General features: G+C 43.2%; 1 protein-coding gene across 3 annotated transcripts; it reads left to right on the forward strand.

The window, feature by feature from the left end:
* Nucleotides 1–1771: 1771 nt before the first annotated feature.
* COPS3 (COP9 signalosome subunit 3) lies at nucleotides 1772–27534 on the forward strand. Of its 3 annotated transcripts, XM_059378620.1 has the most exons (12): nucleotides 1772–1951; nucleotides 5298–5427; nucleotides 7416–7528; nucleotides 7622–7671; nucleotides 9838–9930; nucleotides 11450–11629; nucleotides 15379–15519; nucleotides 17183–17356; nucleotides 19278–19364; nucleotides 25500–25613; nucleotides 26815–26895; nucleotides 27208–27534. In XM_059378620.1, exons 1-12 carry the CDS (start codon nucleotides 1897–1899, stop codon nucleotides 27259–27261), a joined length of 1272 nt encoding a protein of 423 aa, XP_059234603.1. In that variant the 5' UTR covers nucleotides 1772–1896; the 3' UTR covers nucleotides 27262–27534. The 3 variants fall into 3 exon arrangements, with proteins under 3 accessions (XP_059234603.1, XP_059234604.1, XP_059234605.1); XM_059378621.1 differs by lacking the exon at nucleotides 5298–5427; XM_059378622.1 differs by lacking the exons at nucleotides 1772–1951; nucleotides 5298–5427; nucleotides 7416–7528 and having other exon boundaries at nucleotides 9770–9930.
* Nucleotides 27535–27701: the final 167 nt, after the last annotated feature.

Here is a 27701-nt window from a genome sequence, read left to right on the forward strand (position 1 = left end):
GACTTTCACTAAAATCCATGTACATACATAGACGTGTGTCCTATAAGTCAAAATATCTGTCTTGTGTGTTACAAGATCAAAGATTAAGGACCAAATGCTGCCAGAGAACATTCAGGGTCATTTCCATCTTAGAGTGCATGTGTTAAAGCCATTCATCTAAATATGTCCCAAATTCACCAATTTATTTCAATCCATGCTTTCAAGATACAATTATTATTATATTTCATGTTGACTACTACAATATCTTCCTAAATGGCTCTCTAACATCATCCATATGATGCCAGACAGCCTTTTCTAAATACAAATCCAACGATTCTACTTGTTTATATAAAACTCTAATTTCCCAATCTTCTCAAGAAGTCCTGTATCTTTAAGACAGCTGACTTAATGTGGTCACTGTCTACCGTGTAGCCCCATCTCATACCTCTCCCTTCAACTCTCATGAGCTCCTTTCAGTTCGTTGATGTCAGATAGCAAACTGCCTCCCACCACAAGGTCTGACCATACACTGTTTTGCAGGAAAATTCTATTTCCCTTACATTACTAACTCCTAGTCTTTTTCTCAGAGCTCAGCTGGTATCATTTCTTCAAGAAAGCCTTTCCTATTGTTCCCAGGCTAGGTCAGTTTCTTCTGTTGCATGATCCTACAGAACTTTGCTCCATTCCTTCAGAGCACTACCCCCTTTTTTTAGGTCTCTATTTGTTCATTATCTTCAGGGAAGAAGGATCATGACTGTTTTTACTCACCAGTGTATCCCTAGCACCTAGCACAGCACATTGCTTATGCTTAATAAATGTTGGATTAAATTTATTTATTTATTAAAAGATTTTATTTATTTATTTGACAGAGAGAGATCACAAGTAGGCAGAGAGGCAGGCAGAGAGAGAGAGGAGGAAGCAGGCTCCCTGCCAAAGAGAGAGCCCAATGTGGGACTCAATCCTAGGAGCCTGAGATCATGACCCCAGCTGAAGGCAGAGGCTTAACCCAGTGAGCCACCCAGGCGCCCAATGTTGGATGAAATTTAAAATGTATGCTTATTTTCTCAGTCCCTACTATGCACCAAACGCTATGGTAGGCCCTTAGAGGATACAGAGGTAAGTAGGGCAGATGCTCGAATTTAAGGAACTCCATGACAGTTAAGAGCAATGGCTATGGTATGGGCTTTGGAGACAATTTTCTGCAACAGACTGGATCTGCCTATATGAGAGGAACAAAGTGCTTTGGGAGTCAACTGGAGGAAGGATAGATCAATTCCAGACGGGGAGACTCATTCATTCAACATATACCTTGAATGAAAACGCAGTTCTCTCTCTGTGCTGTGCACCGTTCTAGGTGTTTTCCGTGCCTGAGGTCATTGTTAAGAATCTTACAGATGAGGAAAACAGGCAGAGGACGGCCAAGTTATTTGTCCAAAATCACACAGCCGGTAAGTAGTAGGAAAGGGATTTGAATCCAGGCTACCTGCCTGGTTCCAGTCTTCGTGACAGGAAGAGCCTCATGGAAGAGGTGGGAATTAAGCCAGGCTTGAAGGATTTGGCCGGGTGGAAAATGGGACGGCCATTCCGAGCAAAATGCGAGAAATATAGGCCTAATTACAAGTTTAATTTCTTCCTTTGCCCATCGCCCCATTAAATACCAGGAGAAACTTTACAAGCACACGGGTTAAAGAGAAAAGGAAAAGAAAGCAAACTTCCGGCTACGGGGAGAAGCGGAACTGTTTCCATGGGAACAGTAACTGGTTCCCAGGTAGGTGTGCTCTCGCGGTGCTTGAGCCGGCGGAAGTGACGTCGGGTCGCTGTTGAGGCCCTGTGGAGGATCGGTGCGGCCCCTCCTCCCAGAGCGGCCGCCTTTTCCCGCGTGAGCTGCCTCTGCTGCTCGGGCCGCCGCGGGGAAACATGGCGTCTGCCCTGGAGCAGTTCGTGAACAGTGTCCGACAGCTCTCGGCTCAAGGTGAGGCCTTGGGCCGCTGGGCTGGGCCTGGGCGGGCCCTCCGGGCTGCGGGGACGGGCTTGCAACCCCAGCCGCCAGCGCGGACGGCTGGGACCTCCCTGTTCGTCCCGAGCCTGGTCTCCGGGGCCGGGCTCGCGGTTGTGGCGCTCAGACCACGGAGGGGTCGGGCGCGCTCTCGGTCTCCGTTGCTCTCTCGTCTGCCGCTCCGTGCGCTCGGCGACCCGGCCGCCTCCCGTCCCTGGGGCTGGCTAGACCCTCCTCCCCCCGGCCAGGGCCCCTTCCACCCGGGCGCTTCTCTTGACAGTTTTGGGGGCGTGACTTCCGCTGGCGCCTTCCCGAGCGCCGGTTGGCCCTTCGACCTCCCTTCTCTGTGGTGATTGGTGCACAGCCTCGTCTGTCACAGTGGCGCCTGGCCGCCTCTGGACTAGGCCTCGGGCAGCGGGCGCGAGACGAATCCTTTCTGGGTGCCTTGGCTTGGAGGCTTGCCTTGGCCGGCCCCTCAGCTGCCGGCCGGCGCGCCCTCGGGAAGCCTCCGCGCCTGTTTTAGTCCGGCAGAGTGCCGAGCGAGCTCTTGCTTGTAGGGCTCCATTTCCAGGGGTGAAATGGTGACCAGTATTACTTAAATGTTCATGCCCTTTGGTTCATTCATCTCATCACCTGAATAGAGAATGCTGGACTCAGAATTAAAGTAATTAGCTGCAGGCTGTGAAGGGCCCTTTAACCACACCGTTTCTTCATCTCTAAAATAAAAATATGTCCCTACTTCAAAGAAGTGTTGGGATTGAATGAGAGGAAGCCTGTACAAACATTTGAAACAGTACCTATTATATGCAGTGCAGTAGATGCAGTTATAAATTATGGCCAGCAGCTGTTAACTGTAAAGTTCTAGGAGCTATGTGACCTTGGACATGTCACCTTTAATCTCTTGAGTCTCTGTTTCCCCTTGTAAAAACGGAGGAGTGCGCTCACTGTTACTTTAAGTTAACTGATCGGGTATGAAGCCATGCTTAACGAAATATTTCTGGTTTCCCTTCATGATGGAAACGAGGTTCACAGGGAAGGCACAGACTTGCAGTCTTTGGCAATGAAGAAACCGTTCTTTCATTCATTCATTTATGCCACCAACTATTTGGCTTCTGCTTCCTGGGATGTACTATAGCTACTTAGATTTGGGTTGGAATCTTGTCAGTCACTTCCTGTGTAAGCCACTTAATTTCCCTGGGCCAGTTTTCTCACTTACAAAGTGGAACTGTTTAGCGTCAAGTGAGATTTCTCTGAAAGCTTTGTATGCTTGCTGTGCAAGTCACTGCTTTAGGCACAGTCTGCCAGGCAGAGATGAACATGATACTTCCACTGCCTGTGGCTTCTGTGCTTCATGCTCACTGCATAGTAAATGTTTATGAGGTTTCTGTTCCTACTCAGAATTTTCTAATGTGGACCTTAAGCAAAGGGAATTTCATAATATCCAGCTTTCTTTGAGTAGAGGAAATCTCATTGGCCACATCTCTGACTGGGCTCATGTCAGAAGCACCCTGTGGCACTGAACTACCTTTGCCTCTCTCCTTGGCCCGCACTAGTTAACTATCTTAGGATTTCATAGTGACCCAGCTTTTAAGTCTCAACTCTGCATTGGTTACTTAATTGGGGGAAATAATGGACTGAAATGCTTATTTCTGTGTGTTTCGTACCATCTCAAGTTTTATTTAGAGTAGTGAGTAAAAAAAGGGAGGCAGATTATTTGACTAGAAGAAGCTATTTCATATTTACCAGTGAGATTTGTGATAAAATGATGGCATTTCCCCTATTCAACTTGTGTTATCTTGAAAGATGATAATTAATTAGATCACAGGTGTGAGTTGTTTTTTTGTTTTGTTTTGTTTTGTTTTTGCAGTGCATGTGATATAGTATATTTATTTTTGGTGAAAATTTTAAATTACAGTAGGGAAGCCACAGAAACAAAATTACCAAAGCTCCTAGCTATAGTCACTTGGATTTTAAGTATTATACTGTTTAAGTGCTTTTGGAGTTTTTGATAAGGAAAAAAAGTCCCTTGGCTACTAAGTACAAATAGCTGATGTGTATAGCTTGAAGTTCAAAATGCAAAAGAGAACTATAAAGGAGGAGACAAGAGGTTGTTGCCTGTGGACTTATATAAACCCATACATGCCAACCCCCTTGCCCCGGAAAGACAGCTAGTAGCGTTTGGAAGTATAGAATGTGGCCATGGTGTCTGTTATTTGTATAACCCATCGAAATCAGTGAGTCTCCTGCAGAGTACCAACTCAGGCCTAATTAGATTCTACACCTTTTGTTAAAACAACATTTTGGGATGTGAGAAAAATTAGTGGATCAATTTGGAGATTAAGTAACAGGCTGTTGATTGATGGGCTGGTAAGCACTGTATTCTGAAACTGGAGAAATGACACGGCCCATCGGCCTGACTTTATGTTAAATGACCTAACCACCACAACCCCAGGTGATGCAGAGAGGACACAGAGAGAACACATTTTCAAGTTAGCTGGGGGAGAGGGAATGATAGGAGGGTCCAAAGAAGACCCAGACTGATTGTTGAATGAAGTGTATGAATTGGTAGAGGAAGACCCAGGGGAACAGAGTGAAGGAGGGAAGATCAAGCATGGAGAACAGGATGTGTAGAGACATAACATGACAGAGAACATGACATGTTGTCTGATTTTCTGAGCTTGGCATGACCAGAGTAGGTGTGTGTGTTGAAAGGAGGAGGGCAGCAGAGGGTAAGGCTGGGGAAGCTCAGGGCCCTGTTAGCCGGCTGAGGGATTATACTTCTTAAAGCATTTGGAGTTATTTGATTGAATTTTACATTTTGGAAAGATCCCACAGGTACCAGTATAGAGAATGGATTGGAGGAGAGAAAGAGCAAAGCAGGGGGACGGTTTCAAAGATTTATGATGTAGTCCAGGCCAAGAAATGATAAGGGTCTGAATTAAGGCAGGGGAGAGAAAAAGGAATGGAGCTAAGAGACTTAGGAAGTAAAATTAAAAGTAAAATTCTATTTGGTGACGTTTTGGATACAGAGAGGGAGATGAGAGTAGTGGTGATAGTAATGTGTACATTTCTGACTTGGGGAATGGAAGAGAGAACGGACGGAATGTGCAAACTTTCAGGGGCCAGAGTGAAATCGGAGGTCTAGTTTTGAGGTCATAGTCAAGGCCATTTCACATCTCTGGCCTTTCTGAGTCCTCGTTGGAAATGAGGGAGCTATAAGAAATCATAAAGTTATAGCTTGCTGGGGTATGAAGTCTGTGGTTAGAGTTTCTATAGTTTCTTAGTGCCGTAACTGAATGATAGTGTTATTCCTGTTTTCCAGGGCAAATGACTCAGCTTTGTGAACTGATCAACAAGAGTGGGGAACTCCTTGCAAAGAACTTATCCCATCTGGACACTGTGCTCGGGGCTCTGGATGTACAAGAGCACTCCTTAGGCGTCCTTGCTGTTTTGTAAGGGGCATCTTCTTTTACAGTTCTGTGCTTGCTAAACCTGAGTGCTCTGCACTTTCTGGCTGTCATTTTTTTTGGTGTAGAAAAGTAAACCGTGTAAACAACATTGTGCTCTTTTGCACAAGTATGCATTTAAGTCACCATAGTTAACATTTTCCTCATCCCAGCTAATCATGGTGTGTTGTATTTTCAGTTTTATAACTTTTCAATTGTTGTTTATGTTTATACACATTTTGAAATTTATTTTTAAAAATCAAACAGCTATCTCAGTTGTGGGCTCTATGGTTTGCATGTGTCTGAATACTTTTCTTCATGTAATCTGTCGAATTGTCCACATTTTTTACCTCAAAAAGCAAATAGGGAAGAGTGATGGCACAGGGCACGGTGTCGACACAGGGACATGTCGAGTGAAATTACCAATGATCCAAAGCAACATTGCTTCCAATTCCCTTCAAACAAGGCCAGGCTGGTCAAGACCAAATTAAATAGATCTTATTTCATTTAGGGTTCCTTGTAACTCTGTGTGCTTGACAGAATTCTTTTTCTCTTGATGTTTTAGTATTACAAATTGGGATGTTATGGTTGTCGTGAAAGTTGAAAACACTGTAAATAAACCCAGAGGAAATGGACTTCAAGCAGGGGTCTGGCTCACTGGCCCAGCAACTCTTAGGCAAAGATGTGTTAGAATAGAGTTTAGAGAGGAGACCGTCAGAATAAGTCTGGAGCTGTGGGCTACAATATGGTAGCCATTAGCCGCATGTGGCTCTTGAAACGTAAATTCATGAATGTGAACCCTTTGGTTCCACTGGCCATTTGTCAAGTACCCAGTAGCCATACGTAGCTGCTGTGTTGGACAGCACATTTCTACCGTTGCAGAAGGTTCTTTTGGGATGGTGCTGGCAGGTGAAGATTTCTACTGTGTGTGTTTGCTGGTTAAAACCAGATAGCACGCATGTTTTATGCACACACATACTTCCATGTTGATGAGTATCAAGGGAAGTCAAGTACAGGAAAGCATTTCGAAACTTGAAGGTATATCTTAAAACCTGGAGAGAACGCTGAACTTGTTTCTGAGTACCCTGGATTTGAATTATGAGCTTTCAGTTACAAAGTGTGGGGCCCTGGGCTTCATATTTGTACTTAATAAAATGGAAATCACAGGGCCATACGGACCAATTTTGAAGCCCAAATGAGATCGTTTGAGATACATTTTGACGAGAAGTTTGGTTACAGATACATGGTGACACAGTTAAGTAGGGTAATAAACACATAGACAGGAGAACAAATGGAAACATGTAGAAGCAGGTGTGTTCAAGCAGTAATATCCATCTCATTTTTCTTGAAGTTAGTTTCAGCAATTCACTTATTTGCAAAATAGAAGAGCTTGTAGATTACTTGTACGCAGTGCGGGAGCAGTAGTAACGTATCTGATTTCCTCCCCAAACCTGTCTCTGACCCGCTCTCAGAGTGTCGTTGAAAGGTCCCATCTGCCAAGTGACTCAGGGTGGATCATCCATGTCCTCCCAACCCCCCCCTTTCTGGACTTCCCATCAGCTGGTTCTTTGTCCCAGATAGACCACAGAACCCTGTGACCCGGGGCCGCAGCCCTAGCCAGTCTGGTGCTCTCAGTCCTTGTCCCCCTTCAGTCTGTCCTCAGAGCAAGAACAACAACAACTGCTTTTCAAATGAGTAAATAGCCCTAAGTGCCTTGGTGCTCTAAAAAAAATGGTTTTGAAAATTTAGGGGTAGAAATTTATATTCAGTTCCCTCATGAATATTAGACCACATGGTATTTGGCCTCATTTGAGGGAGTTTTTTGTTCTTGATTGTGCCAAGAATTAGGTCAGTGCATTTCTTAGTTTTTTAAAAGATTGTGGCTCATTTACCTTCATCGAGCACTGGAGATTGGCTCACCTTCTGGCCTCAGTTGCTTCTTCGTTTCCACAGTGAAATATCAGGATGGATTAATGCTTTTCTCTTTCTTCCAGATTTGTGAAGTTTTCCATGCCTAGTGTTCCTGACTTCGAAACGCTGTTCTCACAGGTTCAGCTTTTCATCAGCACCTGTAATGGGGAGCATATTCGATACGCAACAGACACTTGTAAGCTCAGTAACACTTTGTTTACTTCCCACCGAATGCATTTTGCCTGACTAGCAATTGATGTTGTCAACATTTTGTCATTGCTCTTTCTAGTTGCTGGGCTTTGCCATCAGCTGACAAACGCACTTGTGGAAAGGAAACAGGTAAGCAATGTTATTCAAGTATTTCTGGTTACATTTTTTTTTTTTAAGATTTTATTTATTTATTTATTTGACAGAGATCACAAGCAGGCAGAGAGGCAGACAGAGAGAGAGAGGGAAGCAGGCTCCCTGCTGAGCAGAGAGCCCAATGCAGGGCTCAATACCAGGACCCTAGGATCACGACCTGAGCCGAAGGCAGAGGCTTTAACCCACTAAGCCACCCAGGCACCCCTCTGGTTACATTTTTTAAAAATAGTTTTATTTATTTATTTGACAGAGAGCAAGAGCTCACAAGTAGGCAGAGAGGCAGGCAGAGAGAGAGGGGGAAGCAGGCTCCCCACCGAGCAGAGAGCCTGATGTAGGACTCGATCCCATGACCCCAAGACCATGACCTGAACTGAAGGCAGAGGCTTAACCCACTGAGCCACCCAGGTCCCCTCTGGTTACATTTTAAAATCTGACTTACACAGTGAACTGAATTGTTAAAGTTCCAGCTTAGTACTGAGCACCCTGGCAAATGGGTGTAGTAGCCAAGCATTGGCTGTGGGGACAGCTAGCTCCTCCATCAGGTGAGGCTCCATCGGGAGTGCCTCAGGGCAGCCTGCTACTGCAGGTGGATGTTTCTGGAATTACTATCCTAGCGCACGTTTTATTGTAATATACTGGGGTTTTGTTTGTGCGCCTGTTTTGTTGTAATATACTGGGGTTTTGTTTGTTTGCTAGAACTCTTAACTTTTGGTTATAACATTTTAGCTTTACAAAAAGTGGCAGGAATAATATGAAGAATCCCCATGTACCTTTCACCCAGATTCTCCAGATGTTAGTATTATTTTACCGCACTTACTTACCTTTTCTTTTCTTTTTTTTTTTTTTTTTAAGATTTTATTTATTTATCAGAGAGAGAGGGGGGCAGAGAGCGAGCACAGGCAGACAGAATGGCAGGCAGAGGCAGAGGGAGAAGCAGGCTCCCTGCTGAGCAAGGACCCCCCCGATGTGGGACTCGATCCCAGGACGCTGGGATCATGACCTGAGCCGAAGGCAGCTGCTTAACCAACTGAGCCACCCAGACGTCCCATCTTTTCTCTCTCTGGCTTTTTTGTTTTGTTTTTTGAGCCATTGGAAAGAAAATTGCAGATACTTTGCTGCTTTTTCTAAAATACTTCAATGACTGTTTCCTACAAATTAGGACATTCTCATATATAACCAGAATACAGTGATTGGTGTCAGGATCCTTTAAACAAATCTACTGATCTTATTCAGATTTTGCTGATGGTTTCCCTGACGTCCTTTACAACAAAAGAAAATCTCCGATCATGAATTGCATTGGGTTGTCCTGTCTCTTTCATCTGCTTTAATCTGAAACAGATGTTTGGTCCTTATTTAACTTCCGTGATACAAGTTTTCATTTGGGTTTTTTTTTTCTTTTAAATTATTATTTGAAATTGAACTTTCAGATAGTGCTTGGAAGGAGATAAGACAGGAAGAACTATTTGGTGTTTTGTCAGAATATTAAATTGTGGTTTGAAAGAAATGGTTAAAAAAAAAAGTCTTTATTGAAAAAACCCACGTTAAGTTATTTAGTGATTTTAGAGTCACATCTCTTGTCCAGAAACTGACTACCTCACTTGAAACTCGGTCTTATTATTTATAATCAAGGCAAGAAATGGTCTGTTTATAAGTTATGGTATTAGTTTCAATAGGAATTTATTATCAGGTAAGAGATGGTGATGTTGGGCTGATCCCTAGACTGCCCTGTGGGAAGATGCCGACATCTTTCTCTACAGCTAAGTTTACTAAGCCATAGGCTCTTTATTGTAAATAACTTGGAATTTTTTTGTTTGTTTCAGTATAAATATAATGAACTGTTGATAAAGTAATACTCCTTTTTTTTTGGCAATACTGCTTTTGATTATTAATTTGCATTGAAAAAAAAAGCTTTATGATTTAAAAAATCGTGCCGAATTACTCTAAAATAGCGTAAGAAATAGCTTAAGAAAATGTTTACTGATTGACTAGAGACAGAAATTTCCTGAAAGAGTATGGAAACCTCATATTGTTATTTAAAGGAACCTATCAATTAGTGTTATTTTTTATTTGTAAGTGACAACATAAGATCCAATGTGCTGCCATCTTTGAGAACTTATCTGAAAGAGATGTCATTTCTGACAGCCCCTGCGAGGAATTGGCATCCTAAAGCAAGCCATAGACAAGATGCAGATGAATACAAACCAGCTGACCTCAATACACGCCGATCTCTGCCAGGTGAGCCACCGAGGAGTGCGAGTCACCCTGAGGCAGAGGTGGGAGGTTGGTCATGGGGCATTATTGGTGGAGACTGTGATAGGTTCTAGAAGTTGAAAAATATACTCACTAACATTGTTAGGAAGGGAATTTTCAGCTGGCGGCTGCTGAACACACACTGTAGAGTGGGGCTCAGCAGTAGGTTTGTGATGTGAGGAAACTGAGTCATTATTGGGTTTGATGTTAAGAATGTCCCAAGTCATTTTCTTTTTAAGGCATAATGGACCCTGAGAACAAATACAGGTAACTTCTTGCACCTTGAAGTGTTACTCATTTTATTTTGTGTGGTTATAAGCCCAGAAGGCAAAAGGGAAGATGTGGAATGAAGTCTTCCTGCCACCCTGCTCACTAGCCACCCATCTCTTCTCTGCAGAGGAAATCCGTGTTCGTTTTTTGTGTATCCTTCCAAAGATATTTTGTGCCCACATAAGCAAATGTGTGCATTTTCTCTCTCTCTCTCTTTTTTTTTTAACACAAATAGCAATGATCTGTATGAACTCTTGTCTTTTTTGTACTCACTGTGTCTTAGAGAGGACTCCACTTCAATGCTTTACAGCTCTAGAGTATTCCATAAGACTGGGGTGGGGGGGTTTCAACCAGCCCCATGGGGTGTAGATTGTGTCTTTAATAACATGGCACCCGGATTATTCCAAACACATAGTCTAGTATCACATCAAGGTGCTTTTCTTTACTTTTTAGCTTTTAAAAGCCTGTGGTGATTGAGGTATCACGTACACACAGTAAAGTGCGTGGTCCTAAACGCACAGCTCTGTGTCTACACCTAGATCCGCCCCTGTGCCAGCATTGCACAGTCACAGGACGTTGCTGTGTGCTTGCCTTCTTGAGTTCGAATTGAGCAATTCCCTCTACTTACATACAGGATTTAGCAATTGAAAAGAAATAATTGAAGAGAAACTTCTATTTTTATCATTCCATACTGATCTCTTTCTCTTCTCTTTTTTTTTTTTTTTTTAAGATTTTATTTATTTATTTGACAGAGAGAGATTACAAGTAGGCAGAGAGGCAGGCAGAGAGAGAGAGGAGGAAGCAGGCTCCCTGCTGAGCAGAGAGCCTGATGCGGGACTCGATCCCAGGACCCTGAGATCATGACCTGAGCCGAAGGCAGCGGCTTAACCCACTGAGCCACCCAGGTGCCCTCTTTCTCTTCTCTTTAAAGAGAAAAAGGACTCACTTGTCTGGGCATCTGTGAACAGAATGAGTGCTAGGTGGGCTATGAATAGGTGCTTCCATTCGTCTGTGGAGTACTTTATCTCATAGCTGCTTTGTCCTTGTATAAAGAAATGCTGTTTTATTCTGAATGCTTAAGAAAATGGGGTACTGTGTCAACATTTAGAACATTTTTAATCAATAAAATGGTTTAAAATATTTTCTTGACCTTTCTGGAATCATGAATTTGCTCCTTCTGCTACAGCCTGCCAAGTACAATTAAAATGATGATGTAATATAAAATTTTTCACAGCTTTGTTTGCTGGCAAAATGCTTTAAGCCTGCCCTTCCATACCTTGATGTGGACATGATGGATATCTGTAAAGAGAATGGAGCCTATGATGCAAAGCACTTTTTATGTTACTATTATTATGGAGGGATGATCTACACCGGGCTGAAGAACTTCGAAAGAGCACTGTACTTTTATGAACAGGTAATCATCTCTCTAAATGCCCCAAGGTTGTGTTGAACTTGTGTGATCAGAGATGTATACAGCTGTAGTGGATTGACGTCGGGCCTCTGAGTTTTGGGTAGAGGTCCTTTTAAACACTGTTTCTCTGTCTTTAAGTAAACAGTGGTAAACTGTTCCTTAAGTTGAAGGGCAGTGGCAGTGGAGGGAGGAGCTCTGCTGCATGGGGTCTGATCGAGGCTTGCCGTTCACACCCTGTCTGATTCAGGTTAAGTTCTGTACATCACCTGACCTTTATAGCTCTGCAGAAAGAGGAGAGAGCGAACTGAATGATGTCCGAAGTGTCTTTTTGTTCTAAAACCATGTGTGGAGTTCTGTTGAGTTTTATTTATTTTCATAAGTAAAACATACTCTTCTCTTTTTTTTTTAAGGTTTTATTTATTTATTTGGCAGAGATCACAAGTAGACAGAGAGGCAGGCAGAGAGAGAGGGAGAAGCAGGCTCCCCACAGAGCAGAGAGCCCGATGCGGGGATCGATCCCAGGACCCTGGGATCATAACCCAAGCCCAAGGCAGAGGCTTTAACCCACTGAGCCACCCAGCTACCCCATAAGTGAAACATTCTTATGTGGAAAACCCTTTCCTGCTTTGTGTCTTTATAATGGCCACTGGTGTGTGCAATGAGATACAGAATTTGGTAGAACTTTTTAGATTCTGAGAAAGAGATACAACATTGGCTAATACTAGTATTTTAAGAAATTTGTCAGAAGTTTATACATTTTTTTTAAAGATTTTATTTATTTATTTGTTAGGGACAGAGGGAGAGAGAGTGAGCAAGCACAGGCAGACAGAGAGGCAGGCAGAGGCAGAGGGAGAAGCAGGCTCCCTGCCAAGCAAGGAGCCCGATGTGGGACTCGATCCCAGGATGCTGAGCCACTGGGCCACTCAGCCAACTGAGCCACCCAGGCGTCCCAGAAGTTTATATTTCTTATTACATTCATAGCACACATTAAGGTAATAAAGGATAAAGGAACTCACAATTTAGTTGAAATGTTAACACATAAATAGGCGTGCGTGGCATGTGTCTCTGACGGAACATTGCCTCAGTGAGTGAGGGGTTGATAAATACTTAAGGGGACAGAGGGAAGAGTCACCAGAAGGTGCTGCCCGGCCTAGATGGTGTCATTAAAGGATGTGTATTGTCAGGGGCAGCTGGCTGGCTCAGTCAGTAGGACGTGCCACTCTTAATCTCGGGGTCTTGAGTTCAAGCTCCATGTTAGATATAGAGCTTATTCCAAAAAATGATGTCTGGTCAGGTAAAATCTTCAAGGTAGGGGTGCCTGGGGGGCTCAGTGGGTTAAAGCCTCTGCCTTCGGCTCAGGTCATGATCCCAGGGTCCTGGAATCAAGCCCCGCATTGGGCTCTCTGCTGGGCAGGGAGCCTGCTTTCTCCTCTGTCTTGGCCTGCCTCTCTGCCCACTTGTGATCTCTGTCTATCAAATAAATAAATAAAATCTTTAAAAAAAAAAAAAAATCTTCGGGCGCCTGGGTGGCTCAGTGGGTTAAGCCGCTGCCTTCGGCTCAGGTCATGATCTCAGGGTCCTGGGATCGAGTCCCGCATCGGGCTCTCTGCTCAGCAGGGAGCCTGCTTCCTCCTCTCTCTCTCTCTCTCTCTCTCTCTGCCTGCCTCTCTGCCTACTTGTGTTCTCTCTCTGTCAAAAAAAAAAAAAAAAAAAAAAATCTTCAAAGTGACTTCTCTTTTAGAGTTTCAGAGTACAGAGTCAAAAGTTTGAGTTCTTCCCAAAATGATAAAGATACCTTGCAGCCACTGAGTGAATGATCGTTTTATAGCCCAGTATGGTAGCTGGTAACATACTGATGAGCCAGAAATACCAAGATGATGAGGGCCTTAAAAAAGGCAGGCAAGTAACTAGTGCACTTAGGAAAAAAGCCCTAGCACAAGTAGTTGAAATGTTAAAAACAAAACATTTCTGATATAGATAGCTGCCTTATCCCTGAAAGCGTGTTTATATCCAGATTCTGCACTAGTGACAAACATTGTCTAGTGTTCATCTGCTTCATGCAGCTGTGTTTGATTAACACACAGGCAGCTATAGATGGCATTAGTACCTTAATTTTAGAAGATGATACAGATTTTTTTTTTTTTTACTGCTTAAAAAAATTCCAAAAGGAAGATGTACTTACTGGAAAAAAATCAGATCATGCAGCATTATAGAAGCAAGAAGTGAAAGCAGCTGCACCTTCTCATGCCACATCACACATTGACCTACTTGAATGACTAGTCCTTGATTAGCGGGAATGTACGTTTCACTGTCAGAGCCGTGTTGTGGCAGGAGTCCTTGTACGTGTATGTGCATGCACTTAGGTGACTGTTTCTGTAGAATCTAAATTCCTCACAGGCTCAGCGGTTTGGGTTTTGATTTGAAATATTTGCACTGACTTGGGTATGATATTATGACCTTCATAAATCCGGGCGAAACGATGTGGAAAGGCAGCCACAGAATGGAAGAAGATATTTGCAGATTCCATTTCTGAAAAGAGACTTGCAGCTAGAATATACAAAGACCTCTTACAACCCAACAATAAAAAATAAAAAAGAAAATTAAAAATGGTCAATGGATTTGAATAGGCATTTTTCCAAAGGTGATACACGACCAATAAATGCAAGAAAAGATACTCACCATCACGGGGTCCCTGGGTAGCTCAGTGGGTAAAAGCCTCTGCCTTCAGCTCAGGTCATGATCCCAGGGTCTTGGGATCAAGCCCCACATCAGGCTCTCTGCTCAGTGGGGAGCCTGCTTCCTCCTCTCTGCCTGCCTCTCTGCATACTTGTGATCTCTGTCTGTCAAATAAATAGATAAAATCTTTAAAAAAAAAAATAAAATGAAAGATACTCACCATGGCTAGTGGTCAAGGAAATGCAAATCAAATCCACAGTGTGGTATCAGTTCACACCCAGTAGGACGGCTAGAATGAAAAAGTGACAGCCAAGAATAACTAGCGTTGACCAGCAGGTGGGGAATTTGGGATCCTCAAACTGCCCATGAGAGTGTAGAATGGTGTGGCCACCGTGGAAAACAGTCCAGAGTTCCTCAAAATGTTCAACCTAGACTTACCACCACAACCCAGCAATTCCACTCTTAGGAATATACCTGAGGGAAGCGAAGACGAAGGGTTCCAGCAGAATCTGTATACTGATGTTCACAGCTGCCTTATTCTTAGTGGCCAGGCGGTGACACAACCCAAGTGCCCATCAACCGAGGAGAGTAAACAAAATGTGGTCCAGCCATGCAGTGGTGTATGATTCAGCCACCAAGTAACTGCTACAACATGGACGAGCCTTGACAACAAGTGAAAGAAGCTGGTCCAGTCATAAAAGCCCCCATATTTATTATGATCCCATTTCTACAACATGTCCAGAATGGCAAATCCATAGAGACAAAGTAGAATGATGGTTGCCAGGGGCTGGAGGGAAGAGGGAATAGGGAGTGACTGCTGAGGAGTGTGGGGTTTCTTTTTGGAGAGATGAAGTGTTCTGAAATTATGTAACGGTCATAAATCGTCGGACAGCATGGTGAATATACCGAAAGCCTCAAAGAGTATACCTGAAAAGGGTCATTTTACAGCATAAGAATCACATCTCAAGAAAGATGGTATTAAAAATACAGGATGTGGAAGAATTGTTATTTAATTCAAGTGATACATATGGCTGATTCCCTTTCTGCTGTGTTGTGCTCTCTCTCCTGTTGCTCAGGCTATAACTACTCCTGCCATGGCGGTCAGTCACATCATGTTGGAATCCTATAAAAAGTATATTCTAGTTTCTTTGATATTACTTGGAAAAGTACAACAGCTACCAAAGTATACATCTCAAATTGTGGGTAGATTCATTAAGGTGAGTTTTTTTGAGTTGATGTCTTAAGTGGCTTGTTAAGTCTATAAGGAGATTATAATGATAACTAATTCTGTAATTTTCTTTCATAATGACATAGCTCTCCCAGCAACTTCAAGTTAGCAGACTTTTGATAAACTTAATAGTAGACACTTACTGTCTGGAGCCACCTGACTGGGGTGGAATGTTTCTTAGAAATTTGTTTTCAACCTTTAGCTTTGAGGGATTATTGCCATAGATGTTTAGGCTTCTATAAAGGTTGTGTAATTTTGTCATTGTTATTCTTCGTTATAGTTTAGCAGAAATGCTAAAAGGGCAGTTTTGATTTTATTGAACTCAATCTGCCCAAGCGTGGGAAATCTTTCTAGAGCCCCTATATGAAAAACCGTAAGTTCTGTTCACGGAACTTTTGTTTTCACTGAGGACCCAGGTTTGGAATCACATTAAAAAACAATTATTTTTAAAAAAATGTTTTGAAATACATACTCATGGTTTATAATAAAAATGGGTAGTTCAAGAGGTCGTGAGGTCACAGTCATTTGGATAACAATTTTAACCCTGTTCTTTGTTGTATAGAACTCAAAATTTCAGGATATCAATTAGAAAATCTTCCAGTGAGAAGATTTTTATGCTGTCTTGTTGAAGATAGCTCAGTGTTCTTTGCTAAAGACCCTTATTGTGGTTCTTAGGGCTCTAGGCTGCCCCGTCACAGATTGGGGTGGGGGAAGAGGTGGTTAAGAGAGGTTCCTCGAATCCCATGGAAGAGTGATGGGCAGGGTAGGTTTAGGGTAGCCATTCTCAGATTGTTTTGGAGAACTACATGGCCCCTTCAGGTGGCCCTTGAGCTGGCCTATTTTAGTGAGAGTGTTGTTGTTTTCTAAAGATTTTATTTATTTATTTGACAGACAGAGATCACAGGTAGGCAGAGAGGCAGGCAGAGAGAGAGGGAAGCAGACTCCCTGCTGAGCAGAGAGCCCAATGCGGGGCTCGATCCCAGGACCCTGAGATCGTGACCTCAGCCAAAGACAGAGGCTTAACCCACTGAGCCACCCAGGTGTCCCAGTAATAGTGTTTTTATAAAGTGATGTCTTTATGACTGCAGGATGTCATTCACAAGCATTAGTAGTTTTTTTATGAGGCTGTCAGTCTCAGTAAAGAGCACAGACTTCAGAGTAGAGACAGAGGTTTGAACCCAGTTTCTGCCTGTGCCCCTCATGACCACCCCTCATTCTCTCAGACCTCTGCCCCGATTTCTTAATATTTCAAATAGAGCATAATGTCTGTAAAATCCCTAAGGCAGCTCAGGGTCTTAGCAGGCCCTCAGCCGCTGTTAGTTCTCTTGTTCTGTCTTCTTTTCTTTTATCAAAAAAGAACAGATGGTCCTGTTGCATCCAGTGAGGGGTGTGTGTGTGTGTGTGTGTGTGAGAGAGAGAGAGAGAAAGTGTGCAAGAGATTTGAGAGTGCTGGAAGATTCTGCCTTCTTTTTTTCCCCCAGTGTAATCACGTATAAAAACTAGGCATTCGCCTTGGGTAAATTATAACTTGTTAGGGAACAGAAAAGGATATTGAATGTACTTGTTCAAAACATAGTAGCGTCTTCTTTTGCTTCCTATACGAAGTGTATATCTCTACTGCTTTAATCCAGTTTTTTGCTTTAAACCTGTAGCCTCTTAGCAATGCGTACCACGAGTTAGCACAAGTCTATTCAACCAATAATCCCTCAGAACTCCGCAACCTGGTGAACAAGCACAGCGAGACTTTTACTCGTGACAACAACATGGGCCTGGTGAAGCAGTGCCTGTCTTCTCTTTATAAGAAGAATATTCAGAGGCTAACCAAGGTGAGGCAAGTGGCGCCCTCAGATGGCCTCTCCTCTTCCCCTGGGGCCTCCCCCTCTTTTCTCCTTCTCCTAAGGGCTGAGGAAGCAGAGACAGGGACAGAGTGTGGCAGGACGTCTCTCCTAAGCAACAGCTCTTACAACTGATGACTTAGAAAATGTTTGATTTATACCTTTTGGTCTTTCCAGGGCTAGAGCAGGGTATTTGAGAAGAGGAACAGGTGACAAGGAAGACAGGTAGGAGATACGGCTCCATGGGGAGGCAGAGAAAGGTAGCCTGAGAGGTAAACAGTGCCGTGGGTGGAGGGCGTGGAACTAATGATGCACACACGAGTCCCCTGTGACCAGTGTGGAGCCACCCGGGCTGTGTAATCTCTGTTCAAACTTCTTACCTGACATGGCACTACCCTGACATTGCCACTTAGGCACAGCTGAATGGGCTCTGTGCAGAAGGTAGGCCAGTCACGCCATATTTGGTTTGAAAATGGAAGTAAGCTGATGGTTTCAGATGGTAGGAAACATGCTGATTACCAAGTGTTGAAACAGTACAAAAAAGTATAGAGGAAACATGAAATCTCAGGTGACTTCCAAAGGCCCAGGCTTACAGGTAGTAGGAAACGGAGAGCAGCTTCAAGCTATAGGATTGCTTTTATCTCCTGAGAAGGAGTCTAGTCAGATGCAGCAGTGGGACAGGGTGTAGAGGCAGAGGAGCCAGAATAGGAGGTGTCTGTTGCTAGGCGACCTAGTGGTGGGAAGGCTGCTGGGCTCTGGGTGGAGGATATGACAGTGGGCGGACCTGGAGAAGCCAGAGAGTGGTAAGGAGGGGAGGTCTTGGAGCCAAGTAGGCCAAGCAAGGATATAGGAAATTTAAGTCTTCACTTGGGTTAAACTGCTGTGTACTTCTTTAAAAATTAACAATAATTTCATTTTCTTGGATGCTACTCTCTGAACTAAAGTAGATATAGATTTAAAGTAGATGTAGATTGGCTTATTAAAGATTCTCAGCCTCGGGGTTTTAACATGCCCTGCTCTGAAAAGGCCATTGCTATAAATAATGCCAGCTTTCCTTAAAAAAGAGCTCTCTTAATGTGTTCCCAAAAGGCGACATTTTCCAGTCTCCAATGGAGCAGAGGTAAATACTGGCTTCCTCCTAATCCCCCACGTGGTTTACACATTTTAGCTTTGAATCTTGAAGAATGTCTGTGATATTGTCAATTACATTTAATAGGCAATACATTTACAATACAACATTCAAAGATACAAAAACCTCCATCTGGTTTCCATACCCTAGCCCACCCCTCTTCTTTCTTCAACCTGCATTACCAGTTTCTAGGGTGGACTTCTAGAGCTTTTCTGTGCACAGAACACACATGCACGCACACCGCCCTCTCTCACAGATACACACATTCTCTTTCCCTTCATTTACACACTGCGCCTTGCACCCTATTCATTCTCCTTTTTTATATTTAATGGTATACCTTATCATCTCAGATTCTCTTTCAGTCCATGAGAAGTACCCTTGCTTTTTCTCTCTTTTTTTTTTTTTAACAACTGTGTTGGAGTCTGTTGGTGCAATTATACCGGACTGCACCAACCTGCCCTCTGTTAGTGGACATTTAAGTGGTTCTAGGCCTTTGCTCTCGCAGATGGTGCTGTAGTAAATAACTGAGTGTGTACGAGTGTGTAAGTCTCTCAGGCACAGAGGGAAGTGTGTGCAGGACACATATCTGGAGGTCATGACTCCTCTAGGAAACTGATGACCACAGCAGGCTTCATCAACTTCAAGTCATCTTCACAACAAAAAATTACTTTGCACAGTCATGGAAAGCAGGTTTTCAGTGATTAAGTAGAGTTCTGTACACATTTAATAAAACGTATGTCCTCAGTTGTTTTACCTGTGATTAATTCTACTTCTGAATTTCAGACCTTTTTAACATTGTCGTTACAAGATATGGCTAGTCGTGTGCAGTTATCTGGACCTCAGGAGGCAGAGAAATATGTCCTACACATGGTGAGTGTGCTTTCACTTTTAAAAACTGAATTAGTGAATTTTTGTCCCTATAAAGGTCATAAATATTCATTATAGGAAATACCAAAAAAGAGAGAGAGGGATGCCTATGGTTCAGTTGGTTAAGTGGCTGCCTTCAGCTCAGGTCATGATCCCTCAGCAGGGAGCCTGCTTCTGTTTTTTCCTCTGCCTGCCACTCCCCCTGCTTGTGCGCTCTCTTTCTGGCAAATAAATAAATAAAATCTTTTAAAAAGGGGGGCGGTGCCTGGGTAGCTCAGTGGGTTAAAGCCTCTGCCTTCAGCTCAGGTCATAATCCCAGGGTCCTGGGATCAAGTTCCATATCATGCTCTCCGCTCAGCAAGGAGCCTGCTTCTGTCTCTCTCTTTCTCTCTCTCTCTGCCTGCCTCTCTGCCTACTTGTGATCTCTGTGTGTCAAATAAATAAAATCTTAAAAACAAAAAAAAGAAAGAAAGAAAGAGCGGGACATCCAAAAAAACGTCAGAGTCAACCTCTGGACATTTTGGTTTACTTCCTTAAAAGCTATGGGGTTTTTCAGTCTTATGTACTCATATGATACGTGATATGATACACATGGAGTGTCCTGTTAAAATTTTAAAACACTTGTGAAATAGTTCACATGTACCAAGAGTCATAAAGCAGTGCTGCTCAATGTGCTGATCCATGAGGAAGTCATGAACTTGTGCCCCTGTGTAGGGCCGGGCATTGCTGCTCACATCAAGGATGTCCAGCTAGAGGGTGACAGCCGTTGACTGGGATCTGACTTGAGCCCCTCCTTGTGGGCCATCATCGTTCATGATCACACTTAGAGCGATGGTGGCAATAAATGGGGCTAAAGCAGGCCCCATCTCAGTACCTGCCTTCAGAAATCAGATATTACGGTTATCCCTGCTGGTAACGTCCCAGTTACATCTCTCCACTCCCCAAATTCGGATAAGCATCATTTAAATGAGTACATGGTAGGGGCGCCTGGGTGGCTCAGTTGGTTAAGTGTCTGCCGTGAGCCCCAGGTCACGCTCCCTGCTCCGTGGGGAGTCTGCTGCTTCTCCCTCTACCCCCGCTCCCCACTCATGCTCTCTGTCTCTCAAAAAATAAATAAAATCTTTAAAAATAAATAAACAAGTATATGGTGACCCAGCAAGTTGATACATTGTAATCCACCTCCCTGTTCGGTTTTGAAAATATGTGGCTCTGATCCGATCCATCAAACCAGACTTGCATCCTCCAGCCAGGTCAGGCAAATCTTGAGTGTTGCAAGGCAGCTTTATATTTTTCTGCTAATGATCTCCCCTCTGATTTCAGGAGCGCTGCCATATCAGGATTAGGATAATGGTCATAGTAAAACGATTTTCCCTTGTGAAAATGGAGTATTTTACTTCCATAATGCAACGTACAGATGTTGAGGTATTTTTCTTCAGCCCAGTTCTCAGAGCACACACACGCGTCCCAAACAGACAAAATCTGTCTGACATGACCAACCTTGGAATGCCTGTCAAGAACACCTTGCTAAGTAAACCCCGCAGGGCTTACACAGACTGAGTGCGCATAGTGCCCCCAGGAAACTCATTCTTGGGTGGGTGAGAAGAAATACACAAATGTGTATGACACCTGCACGGACTCATGAGCTAGGGATATGCTTTGAGGGATCAAAGGAGAGGGATGGATTTTGAACCCTGTGTAACCAACCCAGACAGAGCCTCACAGGCTCTGGATCAACCAGGAGTGTTTTGTCTGCCAGGGGACATTTGCCAGTGTCTGAAGATATTTTGGTTGTCACAGTTAGGGGTGCTAACATCTAGTGGGTAGAGACCAGAGATGCCACTTTCCATCCTGCAATGCAGAGGACCATCACCCAGCAGACAGCGATCCGGCCCAGGAGATCCATACTGCCCAACAACGGTGTGAGCCCAAGACTCGCTCTAGAGTATAAAGTCTATGAGGGCAGGGATTTTTTTTTTAAATAAGACAAAATTTTTTTAGAGCAGTTTGAAGTTCATAGCAAAATTGAGGGGGAAGGTAGAGATTTCCCATATGCACCCCGCACATTCTCAGCTTGTCCCGTTAACAGCAGCCCTCACAGGAGTTGCGCTTGTGTTACAGTTGCTGGACCTCTCCAGACGCATGGTCATTCAGAGTCTCTACGTGAGGCTCACTCTTGGAGGTGTACATTCTGTAGGTTTGGACAAGCGTATAATGACATGCATGGAGCCATTGTTGCGGTGTCACACAGAGCTCTGTTTACTGCCCTAGAAATCTGTGCGCTGCCTTTCTGTCCCACCCGTGGCAACCACTGATCTTGTTTCTTGTCTCCATAGTTTTCCTTTTTCCAGAATGTCATGTAGTTGGGATCCTACAGTATGTAGCCTTTCTGCATTGGCTTATTCCATTTAGTATCAAAATTTAAGGTTCCTCAGTGTCTTTTCATGGCTTGATAGCTCACTTCCTTTTAGTGCTGAGTAATGTTCCATTGCCTGGATGTGGCACAGTTTATCCGTTCACCTCCCGAAGGACATCTCGGTTGCTCTCAAAGTTTGGCGATTATGGTAAAGCAGCTGTAAACATCCATGTCAGGTTTTGTGTGAATGTATGTCTTCAGCTCGCTTCCGTAAATGCCAGTGAGTCTGATTGCTGGGTCATGTGGTAAGATTATGTTTAGTTTTGTAAGAAGCTGCCAAACTGTCTTCCGAAGTGGCAGCACTATTTTACGTTCCCACCAGCAATGAAAGAGAGGGCCGATTGGCCCTCGTCCTCGGTAGCATTTGATATACCTTCTTTGGTAAGGTATCTGTTTGGGTCTTTGGCCTATTTTTTAATCTATTTGGTTTTGTTGTTGTTGTTGAGTTTTAAGAGTTCTTTGTATATCTTTTTCTTTCTTTCTTTCTTTCTTTTTTAAAGCTAATCTCTGTGCCCAGCGAGAGGCTCGAACTCACCACCCCTGAGTTCAGGAGTCGCATGCTCCACTGAGCCAACTATGCCAGTTCTATGTGTATTTGTATATAACAGTTCTTTGTCAGATGTACCTTTTGCAAATGCTTTCTCCCCATCTGCGGTCTGTCTTCTCATCTTGACATTGTGTTTTTCAGAGAGAAGCTTTTCATGTTAATGGAGCCCAGCCGATCAATTCTTTCTTTCATGAATTGTGTCGTTAGCATTATATCTAAAAAGTTACCATCACACCCAAGATCATCTAGGTTTTCTCCTACATTTTCTTCTGGGAATTTTGCAATTTTGCATTTTACCTTTAGATCTGTGACCCATTTGAATTAATTTTTGTTAAGGATGTAAGGTCTGTGTTTTTGCATGTGGATATCCAGTTGTACCAGTATCATTTGTGGGAAAGGCCACCTTTGCTCCATTGTCTCGCCTTTGCTCTTTGTCAGAGATCTGTTGACTATTTACATAGGCCAATTTCTGGACTCTCTCTTCTTTTTTTTTGTTTTTTTTTTTTTAAGATTTTATTTATTTATATGACAGAGAGACAGAGATCACAAGTAGGCAGAGAGGCAGGCAGAGAGAAAGGGGGAAGCAGGCTCCCTGCTGAGCAGAGAACCCAATGTGGGACTCCATCCCAGGACCCTGAGATCATGACCTGAGCCGAAGGCAGAGGCTTAATCCACTGAGCCACCCAGGTGCCCCTGTATGGTTCTTTTTGATGCATTGTTGGATTTGCTTTTGTTTTCTTCAGGATTTTTACATGTGTGTTCATGAGAGATACTGGTCTCAAGTTTTCTTTCCTGTAATATCTTTGGTTTTAATATTAGGGTAATGCTGGCCTCATAGAATAAGTTGGGAAGTATTCCCATAGAATAAGTTGGGAAGTATTGCTTCTGTTCTCTGAAACAGACTACAGATTGGTATAATTTCTTCCTAATCATTCAGTAGAATTCACCAGTGAATCCTTCTGGGTCTGGTGCTTTTTGTTTTAGAAGGTTATTACTTATTGATTCAATTTCTTTTTTTAAAAGCTTTTATTTATTTATTTGACACAGTGAGAGAGGGTGAGCAGAAGCAGGGGGAGCAGCAGGCAGAGGGAGAGGGAAAAGCAGGCTCCCCACTGAGCAGAGAGCCCGATGCGGGGCTCGATCCCAGGACCCTGAGATCATGACCTGAGCCAAGGGCAGACACTTAACCCACTGAGCTACCCAGGTGCCCCAGATTCAATTTCTTTAATAGATATTGGCCTATTCAGATTGTATGTTAGGGATTTTTTTAAGGAAACATTTTTTTGAAATACAGCCTGCACAGAGAAAACTTACACTGCAGTGTATAGCCAAACACATTCCACAAAAAGAAGACATCGGTGAAAGCAACACCTAGGTCAGAAAGCAGAGTGTTTCAGCACCCCAGGAACATCTCTCCTGCCTGCTTCCAGCCCTGCCCCTGGCTAGAAAGGTATTACCCTGACTTCTCACATCTTAGTTTGTATTTGTTTTTTAGCTTTATACAGAAGGATGTGTACAGGACATACTTGTTTGGGTCTGGCTTTTTTTGCTTGATATTATGAGCGAAATGTTGCATGTGCTTTCCTTCATTTTCAGGGCTACAGTATTTCACTGTGTGAGTATACTTTCCCGTTAATTAGATGGACATTTGGGTTGTTTCTAGTTCTGGTTACTACGAAAAGAACTACTGTGGTAAACATAGGTTTGCATTTTATTCGGGTATAGTCCACCCACGTATTTGTTTTTATTTTGTTTTGTTTTTAATATCTAATGTATTATTTGCTTCAGGGGTGCAGGTCTGTGACTCATCAGTCTTACATAATTCACAGCGCTCCCCAAAACATGTTCCCTGCCCCGTGTCCCCCACCCAGCCACCCCCTCCCTTCCACCCACTCCCCCAGCAGCCCTGTTTGTTTCCAGAGATTAAGAGTCTCTTATGGTTTGTCTCCCTCTTTAGTTTCATCTTGTTTCAGTTTTCCTTCCTTTCCCTATGATACTCTTGTCTGGTTTCTCAAAATGCTCGTATCAGTGAGATCGTAGGATGATTGTCTACCTGTGTTTTAAAGAGGCGGCTGTCTGTGATCACACAGAGAGTGATGTATTCTGTTGACTACGTGAGCCTGGTTGCCGTTGCATAAGTAGCATCTGTCCTTTCCAAAGCTTAAATGTGGAGCAATGTGTTAAGAATCCTAATAATACCTTCATGAGACTTCCTGGTTTCTCACTGTCTAACTTTCTGGACAGGATTTGGCTCTAAGGGCCAGTCAAATAAATCCCCAGTCACTGAGGCAAATAAACAAACATAGACCTTGAAAATACCTTGGAATCAGCGTTAGCAGAAAAATTTTCCTCAAGGAGCCAAAGAGAATTTATAGTAGGGTGTCTTAGGGTTTCGCAGGTGAAGATGCAAGGCCCTTTGCCAGCACTGTGCTGGGTGATGCGGGAAACAAAAGAAGCATATGCGGTCTGGTATGATATGTCCACGTGTCTTATACGAAATGTCCAGAGCAGGCAGATGCACAGGTCCACAAGTAGATTGGTGGTTGTGAGGAGCGAAAGAAGATGAGAAAAGGAGACACTACTCCAATGGATACAGGCTTTTCTCTTGGGTGACGAAAATGTTTTGGAACTAGATAGAAGTGGTTGTTACATTACAAATTACACTGTATTGTTCACTTTATTATTTTTTTAAAGATTTTATGTATGCATTTGAGAGAGAGCATAAGCAGGCAGGGGTGGAGGTGGCAATGAGAGAACGAGGGAGAAGCAGACTCTTTGCTGAGCAGGGAGCCTGACACAGGAGCCTGACACAGGGCTCCATCCCAGGACCCCAGGGTCATGACCTGAGCTGAAGGCAGACACTTAACCGACTGAGCCACCCAGGCATCCCTGAATTGTTCACTTATAAAATGGTTAATTTTATATTATGTGAAACTTACCTCAATAAAAAAAATTGCAAGGGCAGATGTGTGTGGATGTGTGTGTGTTTTGCACCCCTTAGCATCTATAATGGTGCTAAGCACGTAGTAGGTGTTCAGTAAATACTGAATGAACAGATAGTGCTTAAAAATACATACAAATTTATTGCTATTTGTCCTTTCCCCTGATTATATTGAAACACTGTAGATCTATAAAGTATCTGGGTCTAAACTACTTTCCTGATTTCTTTTTTTGACAGATAGAGGATGGTGAAATTTTTGCAAGTATTAATCAGAAGGATGGTATGGTCAGTTTCCATGATAACCCTGAAAAATATAATAACCCAGCCATGCTTCATAACATCGACCAGGAGGTAAATACGAACACCAGATTTTGATTTGTTTGTTTGTTTTGATCGATGTTTGAGATGCTCTATTTGAAATACTGCCTCTGTGCTCCAGGACAATTTTCGTTTTAACTACAGGTAGTTCCCAACTAGTTTCTAGGAACATCTTCATTCCTAAAAAGTTACTTTGAAAACAGGCATTGCTTCAACTTCTCCCAGATTGTATGATTATAAGTAAATGGTGGGTTGGATTTCCCGTCAGCTCACCAGAGCCTAGTTTAGCTACTAAAACACTTTAGGGTCTTACAATGGGTACAATTTTATTCACACCCAACCACCATTTATTATGTAGAGCCTCATTCCTGCAGGAAGGTGCACTGAGATTCCTGGTCCAGGTGGGAGGGAGCGGGGCAGCTGGGAGAGGAGGGCCATGCCGCCGTTCCCAGGCAGCAGCTGAGGGCTGGAGCAGGGTCCCCTTTGCGGCTCTTGAGATCATGCTGCTCTGAGTGCCCCTCTGGGTTCAAGCCATGAGTTGGGACTGTGTGGCCAGTCTGCATTTCTTACATCTAACATTAAATCTCAGAAGCCTAGGGGCGCCTGGGTGGCTCAGTGGGTTAAGGCCTCTGCCTTCGGCTCAGGACATGATATCAGGGTCCTGGGATTGAGCCCCGCATTGGGCTCTCTGCTCAGCAGGGAGCCTGCTTCCCTTCCCCTCTCTCTGCCTGCCTCTCTGCCTACTTGTGATCTCTGTCTGTCAAATAAATAAATAAAATCTTTAAAAAAATTTTTTTAATAAATAAATCTCGAAGCCTAAAAGCAATGAAGAGTAGCATAGTATACTCCCACACTCCCTTTTTTGCAGTTTAAAATCCAAAAGTCCCTGAAAACTGAAGGTTTTTGGTAACTCAGTGTGATGGCACATTTCACCCAAAATGATGTGTGGTCTTTATCCTGCTTAGTGTGCATATTTTTAGGTTTCACTTCTCAAATATTAATGTGTTTGATTATGGGGTGCCTCCCTAGATCCTGCTGGGGTGTTAGTTAATATGTAGAAGTTATATTCTGTTAACTTTCTGCATTCAAAAAATTCTGATTCCAAAACCTGTGTAGCCCCAGTGTTTCAGATCATGAGACTGTGAACCTGTAGGACCCATATTAATACTCAAGGTTAAAAAGGAGGTAAATGGACCTAAACTCACTAACAACCTTCAAATGTGTCTCTCACCAGATGCTGAAGTGCATTGAGCTGGATGAGCGACTGAAGGCCATGGATCAGGAGATCACCGTGAACCCCCAGTTCGTACAAAAGGTGACTAGCGTTCCCGTCATTAAATCGACTTGGCTTGGGTAGAAAAGGAGAGGTATTTCCTCATCAGGAATGTGAACTTGATTTGAGGTTAAATGTTTAATTGCCCAAATTTCTTGAAAATCTTTGTCACTAAGTTCACAGAGAGATTCACTGAGAGCATTTTCAAACTACGGTCTGGAAGTTTGCAAACTACAGCCTCTTAATTTGCACACAGGGTGACTGTCCTTGGGAAGGAGTGGGTGTGCTTGTTCGGGGCTGGTGGGAAACCTTTGACTAGAGCAAACATAAATGGATTGTCTCTCTCCTTTACAGAGCATGGGATCACAAGAAGATGATTCTGGAAACAAACCATCTAGTTACTCTTGAAACTAACATCCATCCTGAGTTAGATGAGAGAAATTTATCACCTTGGCCAGTGGCACGTGTTAGGAGGGCAGCAGGGAGGACCAAGCCTGTTTGACCTGGACATTAAGAGATTACATTTTGTTTTGACATCTTCAGTCCTATGTGCTTTAAGAAAACCATTCTCTCTGCCACGAAAGGAAAAAAAAAAATCCAAACTTCAAAGTCTGTTGTGGATTTATTTATCCTCAGATTAATGTTGTTATTGCATTAAATCTACCTTTTTGTTTTAAATTACTCGAACATTGATGTGTCTTCTGTATCACTTTTCCCCCCTCTGAAAGTTTTTAAAGGATATATTCTGAAAGTTTTTAAAGGATATATTCATTGTGAACAGAAATAGTTAAACTTCAGGGATTTTTGGAAGATTTGAATCTGAAGTTTGATATTGGTTGCCTTTAAAG

The sequence above is a fragment of the Mustela nigripes genome, chromosome 16 (assembly GCF_022355385.1).
Source record: "Mustela nigripes isolate SB6536 chromosome 16, MUSNIG.SB6536, whole genome shotgun sequence".
Taxonomy (NCBI): Eukaryota; Metazoa; Chordata; class Mammalia; order Carnivora; family Mustelidae; genus Mustela; species Mustela nigripes.

Coding starts and splice junctions, on each gene's coding strand:
- COPS3 (XM_059378620.1), top strand. CDS start 1,897: ATGGCGTCTGCCCTGGAGCAGTTCGTGAACAGTGTCCGACAGCTCTCG. Junction 11,630..15,378: donor CACTGTACTTTTATGAACAG/GTAATCATCTCT, acceptor CCTGTTGCTCAG/GCTATAACTACTCCTGCCAT. Junction 19,365..25,499: donor AGAAATATGTCCTACACATG/GTGAGTGTGCTT, acceptor TTTTTTTGACAG/ATAGAGGATGGTGAAATTTT.